At 41.0% G+C, this 26,468-nt stretch overlaps 1 protein-coding gene across 3 annotated transcripts in view; it reads right to left on the reverse strand.

Moving 5' to 3' along the window:
* LOC149192037 (tropinone reductase-like 3) overlaps nt 1–26,468 on the reverse strand; it is a 175,669-nt gene that overhangs the window by 60,835 nt on the left and 88,366 nt on the right. For 2 of the 3 annotated variants that reach the window (XM_089404458.1, XM_089404460.1), the window contains exon 5: nt 10,189–10,290. The exons of the other annotated variant lie outside the window; for it this stretch is intronic. In XM_089404458.1, the coding sequence (XP_089260584.1) occupies nt 10,189–10,290 (102 nt within the window). The remainder of the gene's footprint in view (nt 1–10,188; nt 10,291–26,468) is intronic. 3 annotated transcript variants of the gene reach the window in all.

The following is a 26,468-nucleotide window of genomic DNA, read 5'->3' on the forward strand; positions in this document are numbered from 1 at the left end:
TGTTAAATGTATGGTTATGGCAATGGGCATTTAACTACATGGGAGAAATAAGGAGAAACTGAAAACCGGGGTGGGAAAACAGAAATTTTTACATGGTATCAGAGCTTGAGTGCTGAAGGGCAGTTTGGGACAGCAAAAGGAAAAATTACAGTTGCTGATTTTTCACTCAGAAAATTCCAGCAAGCTGATTTTTTCATAAACAGCAGTTTTATCTTTACTACAGCAGTGCTATTTTTCAGTTTTAGGACAGCAGGATGTCATTGGGATTGAGGGTGGAGGATAGGCTGGATGGGCATATAAATTACAGCGTTTGGAAGGAGAGAATGCAGAGTATCTTTGAGGAGGCAGAAGTCTGGGATATCATGGTGCATACCGCACAGAACCCTGTTGTTGTGCCCACTGATGTTACTCAGTTGGCTGAGTATAAAAAGAAGAACAATAAGGGTAAGAGGCTGATTCTAGACGGAATCAAAGACCATTGCATTCCTCATGTGAGAGGAAAGAGCAATGCCTATGAGATGTGGACAGCATTGTCCAATCTCTACCAGAGTACCAATGAGAACCGGAAGATGGTCCTGAAGGAGAAGCTGAAGAACGTTAAGATGGGTAATGATAGTGCAGCTGGATATCTCACAAAGATTACCAATGTGAGAGATGAGTTGGCAGCGATTGGAGAGGCCATTCCATCCACTGAGTTGGTGCGTATTGCAGTGAATGGCCTCCCCCGTTCATGGTTGAACTTTGCTGATGGGGTTTGTGCACGTGAGACCCTTCCCACATGGGAGAGGTTTTGGGATGATTGCATTCAGACAGAGATCAGGAAAGGACAGCTTGGGGCAGCCAAGCCAGTTGCGCAGGATGAGGATGTAGCACTGGTGGCAGGAGGCAAGAAAGGCAAAGGGAAAAAGCAGGCTTCCACAAGCAGTGGTGGGGGCAAAGGCAAAGGTAAAGGTAAACCGGGGAACACACAGAAGGACTATTCCAAGGTGAAGTGTTGGAATTGTCAAAAGATGGGACACTATGCAGTGGTGTGTCCGGAGAAGAAGAAGAAGAAGGGAAAGAACCAGGACGTGGCAGCTTCAGCTGAGATTGAGGACTTTGCAGGTCGTTTTGACCGAGAGTTTGCGTTCACTACATGTGAGTCCTCTAGTGCAGGATCACCTGCCACACAGGTTCAGAGGGAGCATGCTTTTCCCTCGATTAGCGGAGCATCTACAGGTATCTGGTATGTGGACAGTGGGGCTTCACGTCACATGACAGGAGTCCGTGAGTACTTCTCAGAGCTTTCAGAGAGTGGCACTGATATTGAGGTAGTACTCGGTGATGACAGAGTTGTTAGAGCAGTCGGGGTGGGGACAGTGACATTTCAGAGGGAGTCCAAACCTCCCTTGAAGGTGTCAGAGGTTCTTTATGTGCCAGGGATGAGGAAGAACCTCATATCCGTCTCAGCTTTGGAGGACAGAGGATATGAGGTACTGTTCAGGGGAGGACAGGTGTTGATGTATCCCGGGGGCACTCCAGCTGATTCAGCTAGAGTGATAGGTGTACGCCATGCAAAGGTGTACAAGTTTGCATTTCAGCCCCTTTTGGCATTGAGCAGTAGTACCGACAGCAGAGCTAGCAGTTCTGAGCTATGTGAGATTTGGCACCGCAGGATGGGACATATGTATCATGGAGCCTTGAGGACATTGCGGGAGATCACTACAGGTGTGCCAGATTTCAGTACTGATCACTTTGATACTTGCAGAGGTTGTGCGATGGGCAAGTTTGCCAAATCCCTTTTTCCCAGCAGTGACAGCAGAGCGACGGGGATACTTGATTTGATTCATTCCGATGTGAGCGGTCGGATGTCTCATGTTTCCTTGAGTGGATATGAGTACTATGTTTTATTCATTGATGATCACTCCAGGAGGACCTGGATTTATTTTTTGAAGACCAAGAGTGAGGTCTTCAAGCGGTTTCAGGAGTTCAGAGCTCTTGTGGAGACTCAGACAGGTCGAAAGATCAAGTCCTTGAGGTCGGACAATGGAGGAGAGTACACCCTTGGAGAGTTTGTTGACTATTGTGCGGAGGCAGGCATTAGGAGGGAGTTCACTGTTCCTTACAACCCCCAGCAGAACGGGGTTGCGGAGAGGAAGAACAGATCCATCATAGAGGCTGCCAAAGCTATGTTACATGATCAGGGGTTGCCATTGTTCTTGTGGGCAGAGGCCTGCAACACAGCTGTTTACTTGCAGAACAGGAGTCCGCATCGTGCCTTGGGGCACATGACTCCGGAGGAGGCTTTCTCTGGGAAGAAGCCTGATCTTGGTCATCTTCATATCTTTGGATGCATTACATACTCCTATATACCCAAGGAGAAGAGGACCAAACTAGAGCCCACCGCAGAGAAGGGTATCTTTGTGGGCTACAGTGAGACCTCAAAGGCCTTTCGGATTTACATTCCTACACAGAGGAGAGTTGTTGTCAGACGGGATGTGAAGTTCGAGGAGAACAGGGCCTTTAGGAGGTCACGGGAGTTAGAGTATCTGGATCAGCCAGACCCTCAGCAGCAGTTGAGTCAGTCGCAGGGATCCAGTGGGTAGGGATCAGGAGGATCCGGAGGTACATCTATGAGGATGTCAGGTCCGTCAGTGAGCAGTGGCTCATCGAGCAAGAGGGGTGGTGCTCCGAGCAGCATGCAGAGCAGTTCACTAGGGAGTCCACTGATGGACAGTTCACACGGTACCTCAGCGTCTACAGGTTCGGGTGCAGGCAGGAGGACAGCAGACAGACAGTCAGGAGTTCAGGCTACTGATGATGATGAGGAGGAGGAGTTTCATTCTCCGGTGGAAGAAATGCGCTCAGGGAAGAGGAAGCCCAAGTGGCTTCAGGACACCTTGAGAGATGCCACATCTGTTGCTGAGCCGAAGAGGCCGGTCAGAGAGAGTAGACCACCTGAGAGGTTTTGTAGTTATATGGCGATGGTTACCAGCATCCTTGACTCTGAGCCTTCTAGCTATGAGGAGGCAGCTAGCCAGCAGGTCTGGAGAGAGGCCATGCAGGAGGAGTATTCTTCTATCATGAAGAATGATGTTTGGGAGGTGGTGCCGAGGCCTGAGGGCAAATCCATGGTTACTTCCAGATGGCTTTACAAGGTAAAGCATGCTGCAGATGGCAGCATTGAGAAATTCAAAGCGAGGTTTGTGGCTAGAGGGTTCTCCCAGGTAGAGGGAGTTGATTATGAGGAGACCTTCGCTCCCGTGGCTCGATATACTTCGATCCGCTCCATTATATCGATAGCAGCAGAGATGGGTTGGAAGATCCACCAAATGGATGTGAAGACCGCATTTCTCAATGGCTTCATACAGGAGGAGGTGTACATTGAGCAGCCACAGGGCTTTGAGGTGCATGGGAAGGAGTCCCATGTGTGCAGATTGAAGAAGGCCCTTTATGGCCTGAAGCAAGCTCCCAGAGCTTGGTACTCCAGGATAGATGCATACTTGCAGGGGATGGGTTTCACAAAGAGTGAGGCAGATCCGAACCTTTACTTTATTGTGATTGGTGAGGAGCCTCTCATTCTGGTGTTGTATGTGGATGACTTGATCATTACAGGTGCAGAGAGACTCATAGAGCACTGCAAGAGAGATCTTGCGGCGGAGTTTGAGATGAAGGACATCGGCTTGATGCATTACTTTTTGGGTTTGGAGGTGTGGCAGGAGGAGGGGCATTTCTTCCTGGGGCAGGGGAAGTATATTGTGGACATCCTTAGCAGATTCCACATGGAGGATTGTAGACCCATGTCGACACCGATGATCACCAACTGGAAGAAGCTTCATGCTTCGGATTCCGAGTTGGTGGATCCCACATTGTACAGGCAGCTGATTGGTTCCTTGATGTATTTGGTCAACACTAGACCAGATATCTGTTTTGCAGTCAACACGATGAGTCAGTTTATGTGTGAGCCTAGGAAGGTTCACTGGGTGGCTGCAAAACACATTTTGCGGTACTTGCAGGGGACAGTGGATTATGGTCTGGACTACAGGCAGGGAGATGGAGTGAGATTGGCAGGATACACTGATTCTGATTGGGCAGGTTGTGCTTCTGATAGGAAGAGCACTTCAGGGTGTTGTTTTGGGTTGGGTTCAGCAGTAGTGTCATGGTTCAGCCGGAAGCAGCAGTCAGTAGCACTGAGTTCAGCGGAAGCAGAGTATATGGCAGCCAGTCTAGCTAGTTGTGAGGCCATCTGGCTTCGCAAGATGTTGTTTGGCTTATTTGGTCAGCCGTTGAGACCTTCAGTGATTTACTGTGATAATCAGAGTTGCATTAAACTCACGGAGAATCCAGTATTTCATGACAGGTCAAAGCATATCGGGATCAGATATCATTTCATCAGAGACTATGTTCAGAAGGGAGCTGTGAAGCTTGAGTATATTTCCACTGATGAGCAGGTTGCAGATATCCTTACCAAAGCCTTACCACGGGGCAAGCATGTCTACTTCAGAGACAAGATGGGTGTGGTGAGGAACACCTTCCTCGGTAAGAGGGAGTGTTGAAATTTGGTACCGGAGGACAGGTGGTTCCCTTAGGCTTTGATCTTTGGCCTAGGGAAAAGTGTCCAAAAGAATTTAATTTTTCTCCTAAAGTGACTTTATAATTTTATAAAGTTAAATCTAATTTAAAAGTGACTTTAAGTGATAAAGTTATTAAGTCTAATTTTAAAGTGACTTTTATAAAGTCAATGAAAAATTAGAAAGGAAAAGTGACTTTGGAAATAAATGACTAAGTGGGTCTTTATTAAAGTGGGGTGAATTAAAAAAATAGAAAGTGAGATTTAAATGAGCATTTAATCTCAACCATTGATCTAAATCTATTTCAGCCATTGGATTTAGAGATCACCCAAAAGTCACTTGGATCACCCAAAAGTCACTTGGAGTTATATTAAAGGAGGAAAAGGTCATTCATTCTTTCATGAGCAGATTGGGAGAAGGAGAGCAAGAGAGCAAGAGAGATTTCTGAGCAGGAAGGAGGAGACAGCAGCTTGGCACACATTCCAAGGCAGCAGTTGAGCAGATTTGTACAGCTGATTCAGCACATAGTGAAAGGCAGATTTTTGCACAAAAATCGAGGAGCAGTTTGCTGATTTTTCTGCACACAAAACGGAGGTCGTACAGCATTTATTGCTGTCCTGTTTGCTGTAATTTCCAGATTGCTGTGAGGCACGGGAAAGGAAATAAGTTGTAAATTTGCTTGTTGATTTTTTGCTGAATAATTCTCACTGTAAAAAGACAATTTTCAAAAATAAAGAAGAGCTCTCAAACTGGTTTTCCCCAAGAGTTGTAGGGGGTTTTTCCAGGGTCAAGTTGACCAAAAATATCAGTGTTTTAATGTGTTTTAATGCCTGTTTTTAATTGCTGATTTTTAATTCTGCAATTTCCAGCATTCTGAAAAATTTCCAGAATTTGTGTTTTCAGCAATATTTATTTTTTCAGTCTGTTAAATGTATGGTTATGGGAATGGGCATTTAACTACATGGGAGAAATAAGGAGAAACTGAAAACCGGGGTGGGAAAACAGAAATTTTTACAGGACTCAGACAACATTGCAGGTCCTACCTTTGGAAAGAAGCTTGAGATTTTAAGGGTTATGGTCATGACTAGCACTTATGAAATCATGTTTGATCTTGAGTGCGATGGTTTGATCCTACAGATGTTCCAATGCTTCTTCAGCATTAGGAAACATCATTCTGACACAGTCATAACGCACATGCAGTCCACCTTATCATCATGTATGAGAGGCCGTGATGCCATCTGTCAAGAGTTGTTGTCTCGATTGTTGTCTGTTTGGAGGAGAGAGCATTTGGTCTCACATGTTGCTTATGGTCTAGCTGAGAGGTTGGTTGAGCGAAACATTGGGTTGCTCAGGAGACACTTGACCAAGGAGGAGCAACTCAAGTTTTGGGGCTCATGCAGCAAGAATGAGATGAGGAGGAAGGGACTTTGCTTCATTTGCAAAGGACCTTGGGAACCTCACCACTCATGCTTGAGTGACACTGAGGAGATGACAGCGGTAGAGCAGGGAGATATTCTTTATGTCTGTCAGGATGAGGACTCTTCGTTGGACGAGTCCATGGGTTTATACGATGATACCTTAGAGGAGCACAAGCAGTCATATGGAGTTGATGACAATAGCCCAGATATGCATGCATGTGTGGTAGAGGAGTACGAGGAGCAATCCATGGGTCCTAGGAGAGACATTCAGGATAGTGTGTCACCAGTGATGAGTCAGCATGACTAGCATATGATGGAGCGTGAGTCAGCTGAGGAGGATGAGGCGCAGAGTATGCATCATGAGCCTTTTTGGGAGAGCTAGTTGGAAGTTCATATTGAACCCGTGATGATGGAGGATGAGCAGCCGCTAGCCAAGTTGCAACATTTTCAAGCAACAGTCCCCTCCAGGAGTACATAGATAGGGCTTGCAGCAAAGCTTGGCTACTTGTACCCATTACAGGGAGAGAAGGAGGGCTTTCTCGATGGATATTGCTGACAAACCAGATAGGGCAGCATGAGTTGAGCATGGACCAACATCCACATAGTAGACTTGTTCCTTACACAGGAGTCCATGACTTAGATTGGCGGGAGATCATGAGTTGGTATCCTATTGATGGAGTATCATTCTTAGTCAGGAGCAGTGTACTGTAGGAGCCCATAGAGATGGGGGATATTACATGTTCCAGTCGGTAGCAGAATGTGGGTTGGCCACTCATTAGTGTCTCAGCGCAACATCAGTATGGTGAGGCTGACCTTGGGGTATGCCAAGGATTGGATTGGAGAGAGGTGATGAGCTAGTACACAGTTGGTAGGGCAGCGTTCACAGTCGGAGCTACAACACAGCAGGAGCCATGTAGCATTAACGCTCCTTCTTGGTGGCATTGGGATCTAGGAGGATCTACTGGCAGCAAGTTGAGTCAGAGATGGACATGGGATCCAGGTATTGGAGGATCCAGTCATGTTTCAATAGCTTGGAGACGTGACATGGACCAATGGTTCGTATGGGATCTGGGCATTGGGTCTTAGTGGCGTTGGGCCACCAGATTGGTCCAGAGATTTGGATTGCTTGAGGGCAAGCAATCTTGGGGCGGGAGGACTATCATGTCCCCATTTTTATTCTTCTTCATAGTACAGCTAGGGTGGATTTCCAGGACAAGGGATGGCCAGGTCAGTGGAGCAGGTTTATGTCATCAGGGGTCCCGATGGAGTTTTGAGGAGTTTTTATGGGATTTGATGGCATTCGCTTGGCATATTCCATCATCAACATAGTTTGCCTTTCGTTCTGTTGCATTCTGACAACTTTCAAAAGTCAACATTATTATTGGGCATAACTTAATTAATTATGCTCGGGATGGCATTCTGGGGAGATTAATTGATGGAACACCTAGGTGTAATAGCTCGTTGGAACCAGAACGAGAAGATCTACATGATGGGACTTTTGGATGGTGGTTTCAGTGACCTGAGGAGACATGGTGGCCAATTTACCCTTTTCCGCATTAAAAAGAATATTTTAATTAAAATAAAAGAGGGCAAAGTGCTCCATGATTAAAAATAATAATAAAATAGAAGATTCTAGAGGGGTCCATCAGATCTATAAAAGAGAAGGAGGAGGCCATTGGAGGACATCTTGGTTTTGATATTGTTTCTTGTATGAGAGATTGAGAACCCGGTTCTCTACTCCATTGGTAGCCCCAGGACAAAAACCCTCGGGTGATATAGAGAGATTGGGCGAGCACCCATCTCTTCCCTTGGTGAATCCAATCAGGGTTCACAGGTTGTAGTGTATTGTTTTTCAATTGTTTGGAGGTCGATTTGTGGCAGTGTTGTAGATCTGTTTGAGGCCAGATTATCTCAGTTGTATGGGTTGTATGTGCATGTAAAACCCCAATGATCTAATATAATAAAGCTGAGAGTTTTCTTATTTATTATGTTATGAGATTGTTGTGCTCTATTTGTCTATTTTTACATGGCAATCTTATGTTAAATGCGTGATTAGTTTTGTGGGAAGTCTCTGTTCCAAATTGTCTGCATTTGGGACATTACACGAAGGAAGGAGTTTACTTAGTCCCAAATCATACCAACAGCAGCGAGGTCATACCACAGCAGAGAGCACGCTACAGTAGCGCGAGGACTGCACAGTCTTGAGTAGAGACACTCCGAGAGGTTGAGGAGTGAGGGGAGTTTGTGGAGGAAACTTGGAAGAAAGGCTTGGGGAGCCTTCTAACAGGGATTGCAAACATTTTTGGAGCATTTAGCAGCAGATTATTCAGGTGGGTTGATTTGCCCAACAACAGAGCCACTCAAGCCAAAGAGGGTCGAATTTCCGGGGTCAAGCTTTGGCCAAACCCTTCGTGGGTTATTCTGGATTTATTGAGTAGAAGTCGGGATTAATTTCTTCAGATTTTATGAGTGGAGAGGGCCCTAGCAGCAGATCCTTTCAGGAAGCAGCACATTTCTAGGCATCAACGCAGCACTTGGGCAGCTTAGCACCGGTTTGGAGGAGGGAGTTTCACTTATCATTTTGGGGCTTTGCTAGCTTGCCCAGATCAAGTCCAAGTGCACTCATTCCAGCACCTTATTGTACACCTCTTTCCATTAATAAAATGAGTACACAGCGCAATTTTGGATGCAAATTCGTGGTCTGACTGCTTGCTATTGTTTCATGGTGTTTTTGTCTATTTTTCTTTGCATATTTACTGTTAATTTTCCCTTAGGGATATTACACATTCTAGTCATCTCTGGTGCATATAGCTCTCATGGTGTTAAGATGTGAAACTCGGTCCTCTAAGCCCTTGGCATTTCGTCTCTTCTCCGAAAATGAATCTCGGCCTCTTGGTGTATGGAGAATAGTCCTGCAATATGAAATACAATACCAATAATCTCCTACAGATAAGAATCTCATTAAACCCTCAAGAGATGAGTCAAACAACCAAACCAATAAGCTCTGATGGAAGATTAGAAATAATCTTCCCTAAAAGCTAACTAGGGTGGCACTCGTAGTCCACCAAAATTAGTTATTGAGTTTCGCTTGAAACTCTTAGAAACTCACTTGAGCTTCTTCTCAAATGTTAAATAGAAATGATAAGATAGAATGATTTGCAATTGAGTCTCTCTTGTATTTATAATTCTCCATGGAGACTCCTCCTAGCTTCTAGATTCTTCTTTTTCCCCATCATTTTATTGGTGGGGCCAATTTTCCACTAGGAGACTTTTTGCCACCATTTTGAATAAACTAATCATTTGCCTCCTTTCTCAATAAAATATTATTTTGCCGCCATTCTCCATTGAAATATTATTTTGCTGCCATTCTCCATAAAGTAATATTTTTCCGCTTTTCTTCCACAAAATAATATTCTCTCTTTTTTATTTAATATCACCAAATATTGTCTTAACTCCTTAGTTATTTTTGCATGCACAAAAATTGGGAATGTTACATTGAGGTGATTGTGGGTGACCTTCCGAGGTTTCACTTGGATTGTACGGTGTGGGTTAGAGATTTTATCATTCTAATGTACAATTTGGCCAGTAACAAGCCCCATCAGCCCCGGGTACTAGTACTGCTCCTCTATCGCCCCCGCCCCCCCATTCTGGCTTGACTCCTAGTTGCAACACAACCTTTGATAATATTTCTGCTCGTCATGGTTGTGTTTTGCACTTAATTTACACTTCCTCGTTTATCTCTGTAATTTGCTCTTTTTTGCTATTGATGGAGTAGAAATAGGAGTTGCTTTTGCACACCGACTATGTACAAATACTAGATGTATATTCGAGTCCCATTGACCTACTCATTGTGGCCATTTGTTGGACATTAATAAAATTTTATCTTATATCTTATGATTTATCTATCATCCCAATTTTATTGATCATTTCATTATAATTTTCTTGCGCATTTATTATTAAAAAAATTATTTTTTAATTACTGCCTTCTGTATTTTTAAAGAACACTGTAGTTCTTTGATCATTTTCTAAAAAAAATTGGCTCGCATTTCCTTGTTGTCCCTATTTCAAAAACTTGTACTCCTTTTAGAAGTTCCATGCCAAATTAGACTAAATTTGAAGGCAACCTCCTCTAAGGGATATGATTTAATAATATCATACTTGAAAAATAAGATTAACAACAAACCTAAATGCTCAAGAATAAAAAATAGGAATAGACTTACAATATCCTCATTCCTAAGAAGGAAATCAGCAAAATGTGTGGGTACAAAACCAGGAGCTACAGTGTTAACCCTTGTTTTTGGTGCCATTTCAGCAGCAAGAGCCTACAAGCACACAAAATCGTTATTAGCCATTTCCTACAATATCATGACAGTATTCTTAAAAACTCTAGAAATTGAACACCTTAATAATGATATTATCATTGTCATTCATGCTTCTGAAACTATGAAAGGGGTGTATAAGCAAATTCTTACAGCCATAGTAGACATATATACCATAAGATGAATATCAAGTAGCTTGGACATAACCACAAAGTGTTGTCTGGTATGATCACATAACAAAAAGTTGACAGATAATCATATTTACAACTGAACAAACCTTTTATTGTTTAATGCTACATGATAAAAGAAGGAAAACTGGAAACTGATAATGAGAGGGAAATCAGGTAGAATACTCACATCCAATTCTTTCCTTGTTAGTTTCACAGCATAATTCATAAAATATATCATTCAAAAATTAATACTACAATGATATCCATCTAAATATAAGAATTGTTCCCATCATCTGCTCAAAGTCTTGATGTCAACCTCATAACTCTGTTTATTGCTAAGTTGCAGGAAACGTGCCCTAGGGGTCCGTTTCCGGCCGGAAACGAAACGGAAACGCGTTTCCGCGTACCGTACGGCCTGGAAACGCGTTTCCGGCCGTACAGGCACGTTTTCCGAAATGGAAACTTGCCCGTACGGCCGGAAACGCGTTTCCAGGCCATACGGGCCCCGTTTCCCCAAAAAAATGACTTGTTTTTTAATTTTTTATTTTTTTTTCTAATTAGTTTTTAAATTTTTTTAGGGTTTCTAAGATGTTCTAGAAGTTGTTTTAGGGTTTCTAAGCTATGACTTGTCTCTATATATATATATATATATTATATATATTCGCGTTTCCCCGTTTCCAAAATTTGGGGAGGTCGCGTTTCGTTTCGCTTCCCCGTTTCGTTTCGCTTCCGCGTTTCCCCGTTTCGTGCAACTTAGGTTTATTGTTTATTTCCTCATGATGTCTGAACACCAACATTCAACTTTCTTTCTATGGGTGAGTTGTGACTAGATTATATTACATGCTTGGCAATCCTCTAGTCTAGCTTCTAGAGATTTGACAGGTGTGATAAGGCTCACGTCATGCTTTAGCTGGTTATTGGATGAGCCTGAATTCCATTACTGGCCTTCATAGTGATTAGTGACCAAATAGAATTACAAGTTTGCTCGCTAGTCATAATGGTTCTCTTTAGTCTTGACATGGTGTGTGCTCTACCATGCATCAGAGGACTTCAATGAATCAATATGCTCATAGATCTGTGAACTGTTGGGGCAATCCGCTAGTCTAGATTCTAGAGATTTGATGGGTGTAACAAGGCTCACCTCTTGCTATAGCTGATTATTGGACGAACCAGCATTCCATTGCTCGTCTTCATAGTGACTAGTGACTGAAGACATTTACAAGTTTGCTACCTAGTCATAATGGTTCTCTTGAGTCATGATATGGTGTGTGCTCTACCATGCATCACAGGACTTCAATGAATCAATCTGCTCATTGATCTGTCAACTGTCGTGGATATTACCCTAGCATGGTTCATCAGAACAGATCTTACAAGTTCATTTGAAATCTCTGTTATGTTGTGTTTACTTAAGATTAAAATTTGATATTGTTGGAAATTCATAAAGGCGGAAGAATTTCCTTATCTTGATAATTACTTGTGAATTTTTGACAATCTTATTAGCTTCTTTTATGTCTTCTTTTATCTTCTTATCAGCAAGTAACTATCAAAAACAAAACATGAAAATCAAGATAACAAGTGACACAGTATGTAGGCTCTCAACTAGGGCAAAACCCCTCTTCTAGGGGAAAACCCAAAACTTCTCCTCTTCTTTAGAACCAAATCAAATGAGACAACCAAGACAAAGACCTCCTCCAATCCACCAAGTCAGCCTCCAAGACGATTAGCCAAACTCCAGAAGTCAACTCAAGTCAAACTACTTCAAGCCTGCATCAAACTCAGATTTTGGCCCTCCTGCATCAGATTTTTGGCCCTACTGTAGACCTGCAACTTCGGCCCTCTTTTGCAATCCAGTAACTCGCACGTGTGAGGCAGAATCAAGAGAAAGCTAAGTCACCTGACACGGGGATTCGGGACACGTAGGATTCGAGATTCGTGGTGTCGGATTCGGGACACGCTGACCCCCGGAACAAGACACGTTAGGACACGTTATATATTATTTTATTAAAATATATATATATATATATATATATATATATATATATATAATATATTTAATATATATATATATATATATATATATATTAAAAATTAGATATTATCATATTTCTTACACAAATTTTAATTAATGATACAAATTTATTGATTTCAAACATAGATCTTCATCTATAGCTATTAGCATGCATAGTACATACAAAATTCAAATAAATGTCAGTGGTACTGGTCACATAAATGATAAATCTATTAAAAATTTAAATCATGATTCATAATTCATAACTGAAAGACAACTTACAACTACAAGATAGTAAGATAAACACACTGACAACTGTAGTTTTCTCATTAAGTCATCAAATCAAAATGTGTTACATAGGTAGTGTTGGTGCAATGCCAATGGCAAATAGAAATAGAAAATATAAAACAACTACAGGTATACAAGCCTCAAGGCATCAATCAGCATCAGAATCAGCATCACTGTCCCCATCATCATGGTCCCCACTGCTCTCCTCTACATCCTCCTCCTCCCCTGTATCCATAGTCGCCTTTGCATCTGCTAGTATGGAGGCTGACCCCTCTAAGTCATCAAATCTAACAAGCTCTAGCACTGGATCATTGAGATCCATGTTGGCCAATGCCAACTCAACAATGGTGTCCAGAACCATATCATCAGGAATAATGTTACTTGGGAGCGGGAGCAAAAGCGGGGAGCGGGAGCGAAAGCGGGGAGCAGGAGCGAAAACAGGAGCGGGAGCGACATATTCAGAAGCTCTTGGTTTGGTGCTCTTGATTAAATACAAGTTCCATACCCCAATACATGACAAAATTCAATGGAAACATTGCAATCCCCCAATCCTAAAATCCTGAAAAACTGATAAGTCTGCTGGATTTTGAATGAAATCTAAAATTCTACTTTCTCCATATGAAATCCAATGAGGCCGGAACCACTCTCAAACATCCTGAGTCATTTCATGGTAATGTTAAAAATTTAAGTAAAAGGATGAAAATGAAGATTAAGGAGAATGTCACTTTTACTTTAAGAATTTAACATTACCATGAATAGCATATCAATACTAGGGCCTAGACTTGATTATGAAGCTGCCAAAATGCTCTACTCCTTGCTGCAACAGCACAAATCACTTACCAAATGAAAATATTAATGAGCAAACACGCCATTTTCATACCCGCGCTGAGCTTAGCGAGTCCTGGAAACTGGACACATGTCCTAAAATCGCGACACGCCCCTGAAAATCGCGACACGCCCTCAGACACGACGTGTCCGAAACGGACACGACGTGTCCTATGATTTGGACACGAATCCGGACCGAATCGTGTCGGATTCGCCGGATTCGGGATTCGCAGGGGGTTTAGGACGAATCCGGTTTCCTAGAGAGAAAGTGGTCTTCTTCCTTTGCTAGGGTTCCTCCTTCTTCGTTTAGGGTTTTCTCCTTCTTTCCTAGACTTCTTCGCACCTTTTTCTCCTCTGCAAACTGCAGGTCAAACTTGCTTGAGTAAGGGAACAAATGAGGTATTATTTTTTTTAGTTATTTTTTAATTTTTTAATTTTTAATTTTTATTTTTTATTTTTTATTTTTTATTTTTTTTTATTTTTACTTCCATTTATAGTGGTTGTAGCTCCCTTTTGAGGTCGACTTGAAGAGAAGGGCAGGCCGACTTGGTCGAGGAGTATTACATGACCAAATTACGTAAAATAATTTTCTTTCTTGACACAAGAAACCCAAGAAGGATCTATTACATGATGACAAGGACTATGACTCATGACATAAACCCTAGAAGTGCTCAATGGGTGCTTTGACCTAGAAATAAATAAATAAAGCATGAAACCCATGTTTATAAATGATTTTTCTTTAATAATAATTTTTTCTTTTTCTTTCTTTTGACAAGTACATTACGTTATGATTCAAATACAATTATGAAGACTGATACTAGTTACATTTCTCAACAAATATAACTAGCTTAGTGCTCAAAATACTACAATAAGCTAAGAATGAAAATAAAAGAAGCTAACACAAATACCACACCATCAACTTTTATTTCTATGTGTGACTGGCCTAACCATCATTTATCCCTAACAGTGACTAGTGACCAATGTTGCATGAAGCGGGGACAAAACGGGGACGTCTTTTGGAAGCGGGGACGCGGAAGCGTCATTTCCAAAAATCTAGGAAGCGAAGCGTCTGTGGAAGTGTCTGCTATATATATATATATATATATATATATATATATATGCGTTTATATTCAAAACAAACATCCCAAATACCAAATTAGTTGTAGAAGACATGAAAACATGCATATTTTTGCATAAATCAAGATAGATATGGCATCCAGATTCCATTGTAGTTACTAGTATGTACATCAATGATTAATTATTCGAGCATCAACCATCTATATTCTAGCAATTACAAACATACGTCAAATTTTTAAGCATATTATAAAACATAAAACATTTAAGTATATTATAAACCATAGAGCATATTATGATTTATCTAACAAGTGAGCAATTGTCAACATTTGTCATGTCCAAAATTCAAATAATAATGTTTACAAAATAGGTCACTTGCTCACCGCCAAGACAAAAAGGTTCAAATTCACAAGCCTACAAGTCTAATGATTAATCTATGGCAAAAGTAGTAAATTGTGAATATATCTACTAATCTCTCCTCCTTCCACCACGAAGAGAACGTGGCAGCGGGCCTCCACGTGGTGGCAATGAAGAAGATGGTGCCTGAGGAAGTTGTGGCATTGAAACTAATGAAGACAAACCCCCTATTGTTGGTGTTGAACCATGGAACCTAGGAACCAAGGGACCAGATGGGGGTGGCATCTCAACTCGATCATCATCATCCTAGAATTGCTCAAAAAAATCATACAAAAAAAACCACTAGTTAACAAAAAAAATTAAAAACAGGAATTAGAGAAATGCTTTATAAGAAAAATTCATACCACAATGGACATACCTGGATAAGAGCATCCTCTAATTGCTCTAATCGCAACACTCCATCCTCCAAATTGGGCTCCTCTAGATTCTTGTCCCAAATCTTAAGGTTTTTATTAGTCTTTGCATCATCACAGTAATGGGACAACAATCGCAAGTTGTAATGAACATAAACCAAGCTCTCTGCCTGGTCTAAACTCAACCTGTTCCTTTTAACACTATGGATGAAAGAATAAGAGCTCCAACACCTCTCTGCATAAGTGTTTACCACCTGTGATAGCACCCGCAATGCCAAAGTCTGTAGAAGTGGAGTAGCCCCTCCATGCATGTTCCACCACTCAAGAGAAGAAAAAGTTTTCTTGATCTCTAATTGCATGCATGCTCCCAAATGGACCAGTGTTAATCGTATAGTTGCTCAACTGTCTCCGTACCATGGTAGCCTCCTCCTCATCAGGGACTAATTTACTCAATGCCATCATATATTTTTTGTGAGCCTCTTGATCTTGGTGTGGTTTTCCCATGCTTCCCCCCCCAAGGTGCTGGTGTTGAAAGCCATGATGGATGATAGTATTTAGGTGTCAAAACATATGCTAATGCATGCAATGGAACATTTAGCATTTCCCATCGATTTTCCACCTTTGCATGAATATAATTGTACAAGGTTATATCTCTAGGCTCAACAATCTTTAATTTGCCCCAACATGCTATCCACTTGCTCATACACCTCCCCAATTATCGGTCGATCTGAATCTCCAAACATGATCATGTAATAAATTGGTTTGGTGAATTGCAAAACATATTTAACTTGTGACCAAAAGTACATGTCAAGAATAGTGTCCTTGGCTACATTAGCACCATCTCTATCAGTGTTAATTTCCTCCCATGATTCAGCACATACCATATTAGTTAAAGCTTGTCTCACCTTCACTAGCCGCCTAAAGGTGAGGTAATAACTGGTAAATCTTGTTTTTGCAAGTTTAAGCAACTACAACTTGGAGTAAGTGCCATAGAAGTAGTTTACTCTTGTATGCCCTATGATGAATTTAATGGGTTGTTTCCCTCTCCTGTAAAGCTCATTAATCCACCCACATTCTTTATGCTTCACAATATCATGCATCAAAAGGTTCAATGTGTGAACCAGGTACCAAGACCAAAAGATGTGTGGATGAGTACGCTCAATAATTTTTCCTGCTGCCTTACAATTTGCTGCATTATCTGTGATCATTTGAACCACATTATTCAGACCGACATCTTTGATTGATTGCAATAGGAGATCTACAATGGTTTGGGAAGATGCACTGATGGAGGAGGAGTCATGACATGTAATAAATACTGCACCACTAGCAGAAACACCAAGAACATTTATCAAATGTTGGTTTCTAAATTTGTCCATGTTGAAGTTTCTAAGTTTACTTAGTTAGAAACCCTCCATGAACTTTATCTGATTTATTCCTCCCTACTTGTTATTTTCCTTAACAAGTTATTTACAATGTAAATACTGAAAATAAACACTAGTGCATGCTCAACATATTACAAATCAGCAACTAAAAGAAACAAGAACAAACACACCACATGACACCATAATTTTTGGACTAATGTCCCCGGAAAAACCCAATGCGGGAAAACTGGTGCAGCTCTCTGAGGGTTTTCTTATTAAGCAATATCAGAGTACAATCTGGATGCCGAAACTGGCCTACCCAATAGAGAATTTCCTTCGCAGTAATACCTCTCAGTTTCTGACAAATCTACTAGCTGAAACCCCGAATAATCCTTCCGGTAGCTACTCAGCACCAATCTACCCCAGAAACCCCAGCGTCTACCCAATCTGGACTGCGTCAACCTCTCCTAGCCCAGCGCTAGCCCTGCGTCAGCTCTCTAAGCCTATATGTCAGCTACGCTAGCCCCTCTAGTGCTCTGCACAACACTAAGTTTCCTCTGCGTGGCCCTGCGTGAGCACTGATTGCTCCTGCGTCTCTCTTTCTGGCTGCTCTGCTGCTATCTCGACACCATCTCTGCCTCTTTGTCTCTTTGTACTCAATGCCCCTCAGCTGCTCTCCCGATCACTGATTCTATCTCTCTTAGCACCCCGCTCTAGAGAATAGAATGACTGATCATTCTGGTGTACTCTCCAAGTGACCCTCAAGCCTCCTCTTATACTTTTCCTGTGGACATCTCAAGAGCCGAGATTAAGTCCCTAATCAACGGCTAAGATTAGATCTGGCTTGATCCATGTCTTTTGGACCATTCTAACACAGATTCATATTAATACACATTAATATTTTATTTTCCCTAAGTTTAGACTTAGGGACTCCATTAAAAATATTAATTATTTTAATATCTCCTGATCTGTTTAGAATTTGCCCAAACCCTTTCTGGGTACTGGATATCTCATGTGCCCCAACCTCTTCGCCAAATTTCGTGGCTAGAGCACATCCGATGCTACCCCAAATCAACAGTCCACCCATCTGATACAATGGATACCCCACAATCTACCCACTCATTTGTAAAACGTGTCAAAGCTCTTTGAACCTTTACTTTTTCTCTTTCTAATAACATTGTTCTAGCTTTCTCATAGTTGGGGGACTTGCATCCTTTTGGGGCTTGATCCGTTAATGAAAAAGGTATTATAGACTATGTGTGAAGTTGCCTATGTTACTTAGTGCAACGGATCGAAAATATTGTGAATAACATAAACACTTAAACAATTAGAAAACACATTCAAAACACATCAACACAACCAAATTTAATAAAGGAGTTCACCAGACTTCCTGGCTACGTCTCCTGGTCCTTTCACTTCCAGTGCTGACCTCTCTATTATGTCTTCAAATTGCTATTACAGGTGTGAGCTCAGAAACAGAGTCTCAAACACGAAAATGGATCTCACCACTGTGTTCAGCTTGAGTTTTCGAGTCAAAACGAGTATACACTCGACCGTACTTGGCCACTATGACCTCCAGACCCCTTGGAACGGTTCAAAACCACACTCTCCCCTAACTTTTTTGGTGATATGGTATTAATATACCATGTTTAGTTACAAACTGCAATAAACGCGGAATAATATAATTACATTAAAAACAGAGGATAAACCAAAGGATCGACGGGCGTGGAGTTGACCCCAACCGTCCGGCCTTTTCCCGACACAGATCCCGATACCATACAATCCGATGGCTATCGTGTCGTCCACTCTCGAATGATTTCCACCATTGATCTGTCCTGCTCGATCTGACAGCTGTCACGTGATCTCGTGCTCCAACTAGCACGTCAGTTAATTCTCCGAAAGCACGCGAGAAAAGTTGTTTCAGGATGCTACGTGTCGACCGCTGAGTGGAATCGCGTTGATTTCTGAAAAACCATTTCCAGCCTTTGAGGCGCACGAGAAACCATTTACCGCTTCCCTGCCAGAACTAAAAGAAGTTTATCTTCTTTTGAATAACCTTATCACATCCGTTTTCAAGGATAACCTGCTTGCATGTTTTGGCGCGATATGCGTCGATCTCCTTTGATCGGATGATCCAACTACTGTGGTGTGAACCAATCATACTTACGCCATTCCTTCTCTACTGACATCATCTAGAACCTATGACTCATTCCCAGGTTGCCACGTGTCCTGCTGACGTAGGCATTGACAATTGACTTAAATCTTTAATTGGCTCTAATTTTTTCATCTGGACTCGCATTTATGCGTTGTTTGCACCATTGGCTTCGTATTAACAGGCATTTCAACTTGAGCCTACTTTCACCTGCATTTGAAGACTTTTGATCTGGAGGTAAAACTAAATCTATTTTGGATCACTCCTCCCCACTAGAAGCTTTTGGTCCACCAAAAGTTGGTTTTAGCTATCGAGTAAGTGACGATAAAGTTCCTTCACTTTTCCAATCTCTATCCATCGTCATTTACTTGGATTTGTACCTTTGAGTCCAACTCAAAGATACTCAACATTTCCCCGTCGCGAAGTTCTTATACTCTTGTCTAGAACTATGTCCTTCTGTAACTCATTGAGATACTCGGGCAATAAATCTTCAATGGAAGGTAGCTGACCTTGTTCTTCGAGATCTTCAATCAATGAAGGTTCATAAAACCGCAAGTTTTCAACATTTACGACGGAATAGATTTGCATGTAAGCTAGTAGATCTAGGCGGAAAGCATTTACACCAATTTTATCAAGTATTTTGAAAGGACCATATCTAATTGGTTTCAATTTTTTACCTTCCCCTTGCAGCCTTTCTTTGCTGATATACAACCAGACTTGATCACCAACTTGAAAACTATGCTCAACTCGATGCTTGTCATGTCGCACCTTATACTTTGCTTGGCTTCTTTCCAACTGTTCCTGTACTAGCTGGTGAATTTCCTGAATTTGTTCAATGAACTTGATTGCTTTGTCCACCTCATGTGTCCATCAACTGCTATGTCTTTACCAAAGACAAAATCCATGGGAGACTTTGGTATAAAACCAAAACAAGTCTCAAAAGGAGATCTCTGAGTAGAAGAATGTTTTGCATGGTTGTAAGCATGTTGCACATAACACAAATGCTCATCCCAAAGTTTGGGATGCTTGTTGCAATATCCTCGAAGCAACTGTATCACTGTCCTGTTGACCACTTCTATCTAACCATTTGTTTGTGGATGGAATGTCGTGCTCTTCTTTAACTTTGTGTCCATTAACTCCCATAGACTTTACCAAAATTTCCCAACAAATCGAGAATCTCGATCAGATACAATAGAAGTGGGTAATCCAAATGAACCCATACATTTTGAAAGAACAACTTTGCAGTTTGTTCAGCTGTGACCTGTTTATTACATGGTGTCAAAATACACATCTTACTGAACCTATCCACAACTACATACAAATAATCATGACCCTTTCTAGACTTTGGCAATCCCCCAACAAAATCCATGGAAACACTTTCCCAAGGACAAGAAGGAATTGGAAGTGGAGCATACAAGCCTAATTTTCTATTACTTGGCTTGCTTGTAGCACACATAGTACATCCCTTAATATATCTAGGAACCGTCTCATTCATTCATGGCCAATAGCAGAATCTTTGTAATTGTGCAACTGTTTTACTTTCACCAAAATGACTTGATATGAGAAAAGTATGTGCTTCTCGAATTATATTAACCCTTTCAGTTTGTGGAATGCATAACTTTCCCAAATGATATAAGAGTTTGTCCTTTATGAAATAATCCAATTCTTCTACCTGCTTGCCATGACTTAAAGTTGCATATACATCCTTAAAATCTGTGTCTTGAGCATATTGTTCAATGTAACTTTCATGAATTACCGAATTATGCTTAAGTATTGTGGATGCAATTATAATTGGTCTTAATAACATGTCTGCAACCTTATTATGTATGCCCTTCCTATATCTGATAACAAGATGAAATTGTTATAGAAAACCCATCCACCCATAATGTCTTGATTGTGGAGTTTAGTTTGTGAGTGTAAATATTGAAGTGGTTGATGATCTGTCTGTATGATTATTTCTTTACCCATTATGTAATGTTTCCACTTTTTAACACTCTGAACTAATGCATACAATTCTTTATCATATGTAGGATAGTTAACAACTGCTGATGTAAATGTCTCAGAATGAAAGCATATAGGCTTTCTGTGCTGCATCAACACTGCCCCCATGGCATATTCACTTGCACCTGTCTCGATCTCAAATGGATGTTGAAGATCTAGCAGTGTTAGTACTGGCATTGTACTGATCCTTTCTTTCAATGTGTCGAAGGCTTTCTGTTGTTTGCCTTCCCACTGAAACACTTATTTCACACTTGTCAAAGCATGTAAAGGAGCTGCAATCAAAAAAAAGTTAACAATAAACTTTCTCCAATATTGTGTTGCCCCTAAGAAACTTCTAACTTTTGTAGCAGTATTGGGCTTAGGCCAATTTACAATGACTTCGAACTTAGAGGGATCTATCTTCAATTCACCACCCCCTACAATATAACCCAAATAATTCAAAGATGTTCTGCCAAATTCACATTTTGACAGTTTTACATAGATATTTTCTCTTTTCAATACATCTAAAATCTGCTTTACATGCTTTACATGTTCATCCCATGTTCTACTAAAAACAAGAATATCATCTAAATAGACTATTACAAAATCATCAATAAATGGTCTAAATACATCATTCATGACTCGCATGAACGTAGCTAGAGCGTTAGTTAAGCCAAAAGGCATAACCATCCATTCATAGAGTCCTTGCTTTGTTTTGAAAGCAGTCTTCCATACATCATGTTCTGCAACTCTGATCTGATGGTAGCCACTTCGCAAGTCTAGTTTAGAGAAGTAAATTGCATCTTTTAATTGATCTAACAAATCATCAATACGCAGAAGAGGATATCGATTCTTTATTGTGATTTTATTTAATGCTCTAAAATCAATGCACATTCTCCACGAACCGTCTTTCTTTCACACTAACACAATAGGTGATCCGCATGGTGATGTGCTTGGCCGAATAAACCCTTGATCGAGCAACTCCTATAGCTACTTCTTTATCTCTGCATTTTCTAGAGTTGATAACCTGTACATTCCAATGTTAGGTAGTGGAGCATCTTGCTGCAAATAAATCTCATGTTCTATCTCTCGCTTGGGTGGAAGCCCTTTAGGCTCTTGAAACAGAATATCATAATCGGAAACAACTTTAACTAGATCTGCTTTCTGTTTAGGATTACAGCCTTGGAATGCATCAGATTTATCAATATCCTTTGCTTTTACAATCATAAGTAAAAATTGCTTACTTGAATTTACAATTCTTTTCATCTGTCCTGAATTTATGAGAGAAAAATTATCTTTGAGTTTATGAGCCCTTACAATATATTCAGTTCCATCCTTAGTGAGTTGATACTTATTTTCAGTTCGATAGAAAATAGCATTTCTATTGTACAAGTATGGACTTCCTAATACAATTCCACATATGTCCAATGGAACTATGTCTAACTCAACCTCATCTACAAACTTTCACCCAATAGCAAAACGGAGTTTACATTGTTCTGTAACTTGTAGCTTAGTTTTATCACACACCCAACCTAATGGATATGGCTTTGTATGAGGTTTTGTCTCTAGATCCAACTTCTTTACAATTGCTTCAAAAATCAAATTAACTTGTGACCCACAATCAAATAAAGTATCAATTTTAGACTTTTAGTATGCTTGGAAATGACTCTAATATGAAATAGCTCACTCCTTTTCCTCTCATCATTATCACTATCAACAGAATGCGAAGAATTACTTGTAGATGCTTTAGAATGTTTACCTTTTATACCTGTAGTTGTAACCGTTGTCTCGTCACTTGAATCTGACCCCAAGTCTTTTTGAACAGCAGCAGCATTCTTTCGCTCTTTACTCCCGAACTTCTTAGGCTTCAATTCCGGATGCAATGACCAGCAATGTGCCTCATCATATCCTTCCTTCTTACAATGAGTGCATGAAGGTTTATCCTTCTTCGCAGTGTTTGTTTTCCTCTCCTTCCATTTCAGTTTCTTCTTGCCTTTATTCTTGCTTTCAATAGGTTTGGATGATATCCCAACATCTAGGGTTACATTTTTACCTCTAGCTTCTAAATGAGTTGCTTGAACTGATACATCATCTAAGCTAGTTGGATTAAACATAAGTATAGTATGCCTCAAATAACTATGAAGACCACCTATTTTAACAATGTCTCTGGTGAGTCCAATGATATGCCTAATGTTAAAGCTCTCTTAGGGAATTCCTGAGTATAACTCTGAACACTTTGACCTTTTAATTGACGTGGTGTTTGCCAACTCATCATTTCTTGTTGCATATAGCCAAAGGATAAAATTGCTTTTTAATGGCAGAAACAAATTCATTCCAAGTTGAAATGATTTTACCGTGTTTTTGGAGATTTGCTTGTGTCTTGCCTTCCCACCATACAAGTGCGGTTCCTCCAAGTTGAAGGCTAGCAAGCTGGATCTTTTTCCTTTCTGAATCAACTTTCTGCACCCTGCAATATACATCCATTTGTCTTATCCAATTATCAAGCTTTTCAGCGTTAAGTTCTCCATCATAAATTGGCAAATCAAATTTTACATCTAATTTGATCAAAGAGGCTTTCTTTTTCTTCTTCTTAGAAGAACTAGTTTTATGAGAAGAAGACGATGATGACGATGATGGTGATGATGGAGGAGGCTTTTCTCCTTCTCCTTTATCTTTTTTATCTGGAGGAACAAAAAGAAAAGGTTCCTCTGCTCCTTTGTTTGGTTTAGGTGATGAAGTGCCTTCACCTTTGCCCTTTTTAAACTCATTATGATTATATATCTCTTCCACCATTGCACGTATCGTCATGAAACTATCCAAGAATTGGGATTCTGACCCAAGTGGAGTTTCATCTTCCATCCTTCTTTGTGAAAAGGCCCTTCCAATCTCTGAATTCGCCTCAACAAGTTCACCTTCACCTCGTCCAAGCCTCAACCTAGTAAGCATTCAAATCTCCACACAAACTTGTCAAACCTTTAAAAACCTTACTGCTCTGATACCACTTGATCCGTTAATGAAAAAGGTATTATAGACTATGTGTGAAGTTGCCTATGTTACTTAGTGCAACCGATCGAAAAGATTGCAAATAACATAAACACTTAAACAATAAGAAAACACATCAACACAACCAAATTTAATAAAGGAGATCACCAGACTTCCTGGCTGCGTCTCCTAGTCAGATGATCCAACGACTATGGTGTGAACCAATCATACTTATGCCATTCCGTCTCTGCTGACATCATCCAGAACCTGTGACTCATTCCCAGGTTGCCACATGTCCTGCTGACGTAGGCATTGACTTTTGACCTAAACCTTTAATTGGCTCAAATTTCTTCATCCGAACTTGGATTTATGCACTGTTTGCACCATTGGTTTCGTATTAACGAGCATTTCAACTTGAGCCTACTTTCACCTACATTTGAAGACTTTTGATCTAGAGGTAAAACTGAATCCATTTTGGATCAGGGCTTCATTGATGGTCTTTACCATTTCATGCCAATAGGGAGAGTGAAGCACATTGAATAGTACACTGCAAGCACAAAGAAATCGAACTATCTTTCCATCCACATCATCCCTCCCAGCAACATTCAGGAAATCCACTATTGTTCTTTTACCTCCAGAGCTTCCAGAAGTACCATGAGGAGATGAGCTACCAAATCTAGAGGTTGCACTTGATTCAGAATGAGTTTTTTGTTTCTTGCTTTTCAGTTGTGCAACCTCCTCTATTTGGATGTATTTTCTTCTGTGTTCAGCTGAAATGTTTGGGCAAATTTGTATCCCCACAGCACTCTTTTTGTCATCACTGTCCATCACCCCACAAAGATGCTTCCTCACAAAGGTATATGACCCACTAAATGGTTTTCCTCCATGACAACCATGAGGGCACAAAAAATTGTAGCTTCTACCACCCTTTACCCCTTCAAATTTGGTCACATAGTTCCACAAGGGTGTTAATGCAGCTTTCCCCTCTAGTGTTTCAGTGTTCCCTTCAAGTCCAACTTCATCCCCTTCCTCTTCAAACCCTTCCTCCTCATCATACATTGGGTCACTCATATTGGGACCACTATCCTCTTGTTCTTCTTCCCTTCTATTCCTACTCCCCCTTGCCATCATTAAAACCAAAAGTGGAATGATACATAGAAGCCAAAAGAACACCATCTTGGAATATGGATATAGGTGGTGGACAACCTACAATTAAATGAGCAAGTAGAAAGAATGGGAAAGAGTAGGAGAGGGAGGAGAAAAATACAAAAAACAATGTCAAAAAAATGAGGGAGTTTGGGGTTTGCACTTACCTCTTTAGCTCTTGTAGATAGAAGTCCTCCAAGCTCTTCCTCCTTCTCCTTCTCCTAGCTCCTCCTCCTTCACTCCTCCAAGCTCTCCTCTCTTGTCCTCTCTTCTCCTCTCTTCTCCAAGCTCTCATAAACTCAAAGTGAGCAAATGAGAGATGAATGGGTGTTAAATCCCCTCACTCCTCACCCTAACTCAAGGTGGACCTACCCCCAACCAAGCAAAAGAAAAAAAAAATTAAAAGAACAAACTTTCTTTGGCCCGCGCAGCAGAAACGACAGACGTCCGGCCAAAGCAGTTGCAATCCATACGGATCGGACCCTGAAGTGTCGCGCTTCGTACGGCCGAACCGTTGTACGAATCGAATTTCGGAAAAACCGAAACGCGAATCGGTCGTACGGTTCCGAAAATGGTAGGAAGCGTCTTTATCAACCCGATCCGCGTTTCGGAGGGCGATTCCCCCACGCATCAATACGGATATTAGAATAATGCTATTTAGTGATTAATGTTCATTCTTATTAGCTGTTTCTATTTTTATCTTTTCAGCAGTGTCTTAGAAGAAACTGGTTGTTTCTATTTCCTAATAGAAAATTGATGTTTCTATTTCTATAAATATCTTTGTATTACTTATTGAGCTTCATTTGCTCATGTAAATCAATTCAATTCATTCATTGATTATGGTATCAGAGCTAAGTTAGCTTTTCGAAATAATTTTTCAGTGTGTGAAAAATTTTGTGTTTCATTTCGAAACTGCTTTCTAGGGGTCTACATCTGAGTGCTTGTTTTCACGCTGGTTGACGCTGTTCAAACTTGAGAGCGATTCTCCGTTTTACCTGACGTTGTCACTTGTTGAGTCGAGGACGGGCTCTGTTTGGGGTTTCACTATTACCCTACTTGTTCCTTAGTCGTATTTGGACTCGAGTCGCTAGATTTATCAGCCAAGGAGATATTCGATAGCCTATCCTATCTCGAACGCGCTTCAAAGCTTCTAGCTGTTGTTGCAACTGCCACAAAATGGTTGCTAGTTTACGAGCGGAAAGCATTTTTTCTCCATGCTTCCTCCGCCCCGCGCCTGCGCCAGAGAACACATCACATGATCGATTCTCATGAACCGTCCAACTCGACGCAGGCGTAGCACTGGGCCCGCTGTTCGAGACATTCGAGCCTAACCGAGGGTCGTGAAAATGATCCTTTCGAAGCTCGTTTCTCTCCGCTCGAAGCCGGGAAAGCTGCAAGCTGGTGTCGTTTGAAGCCGAGTCCACA

Source organism: Pinus tabuliformis, chromosome 2_2, assembly GCF_031772625.1.
Source record: "Pinus tabuliformis cultivar Carrire ecotype Pingquan chromosome 2_2, CPIR1, whole genome shotgun sequence".
Taxonomy (NCBI): domain Eukaryota; kingdom Viridiplantae; phylum Streptophyta; class Pinopsida; order Pinales; family Pinaceae; genus Pinus; species Pinus tabuliformis.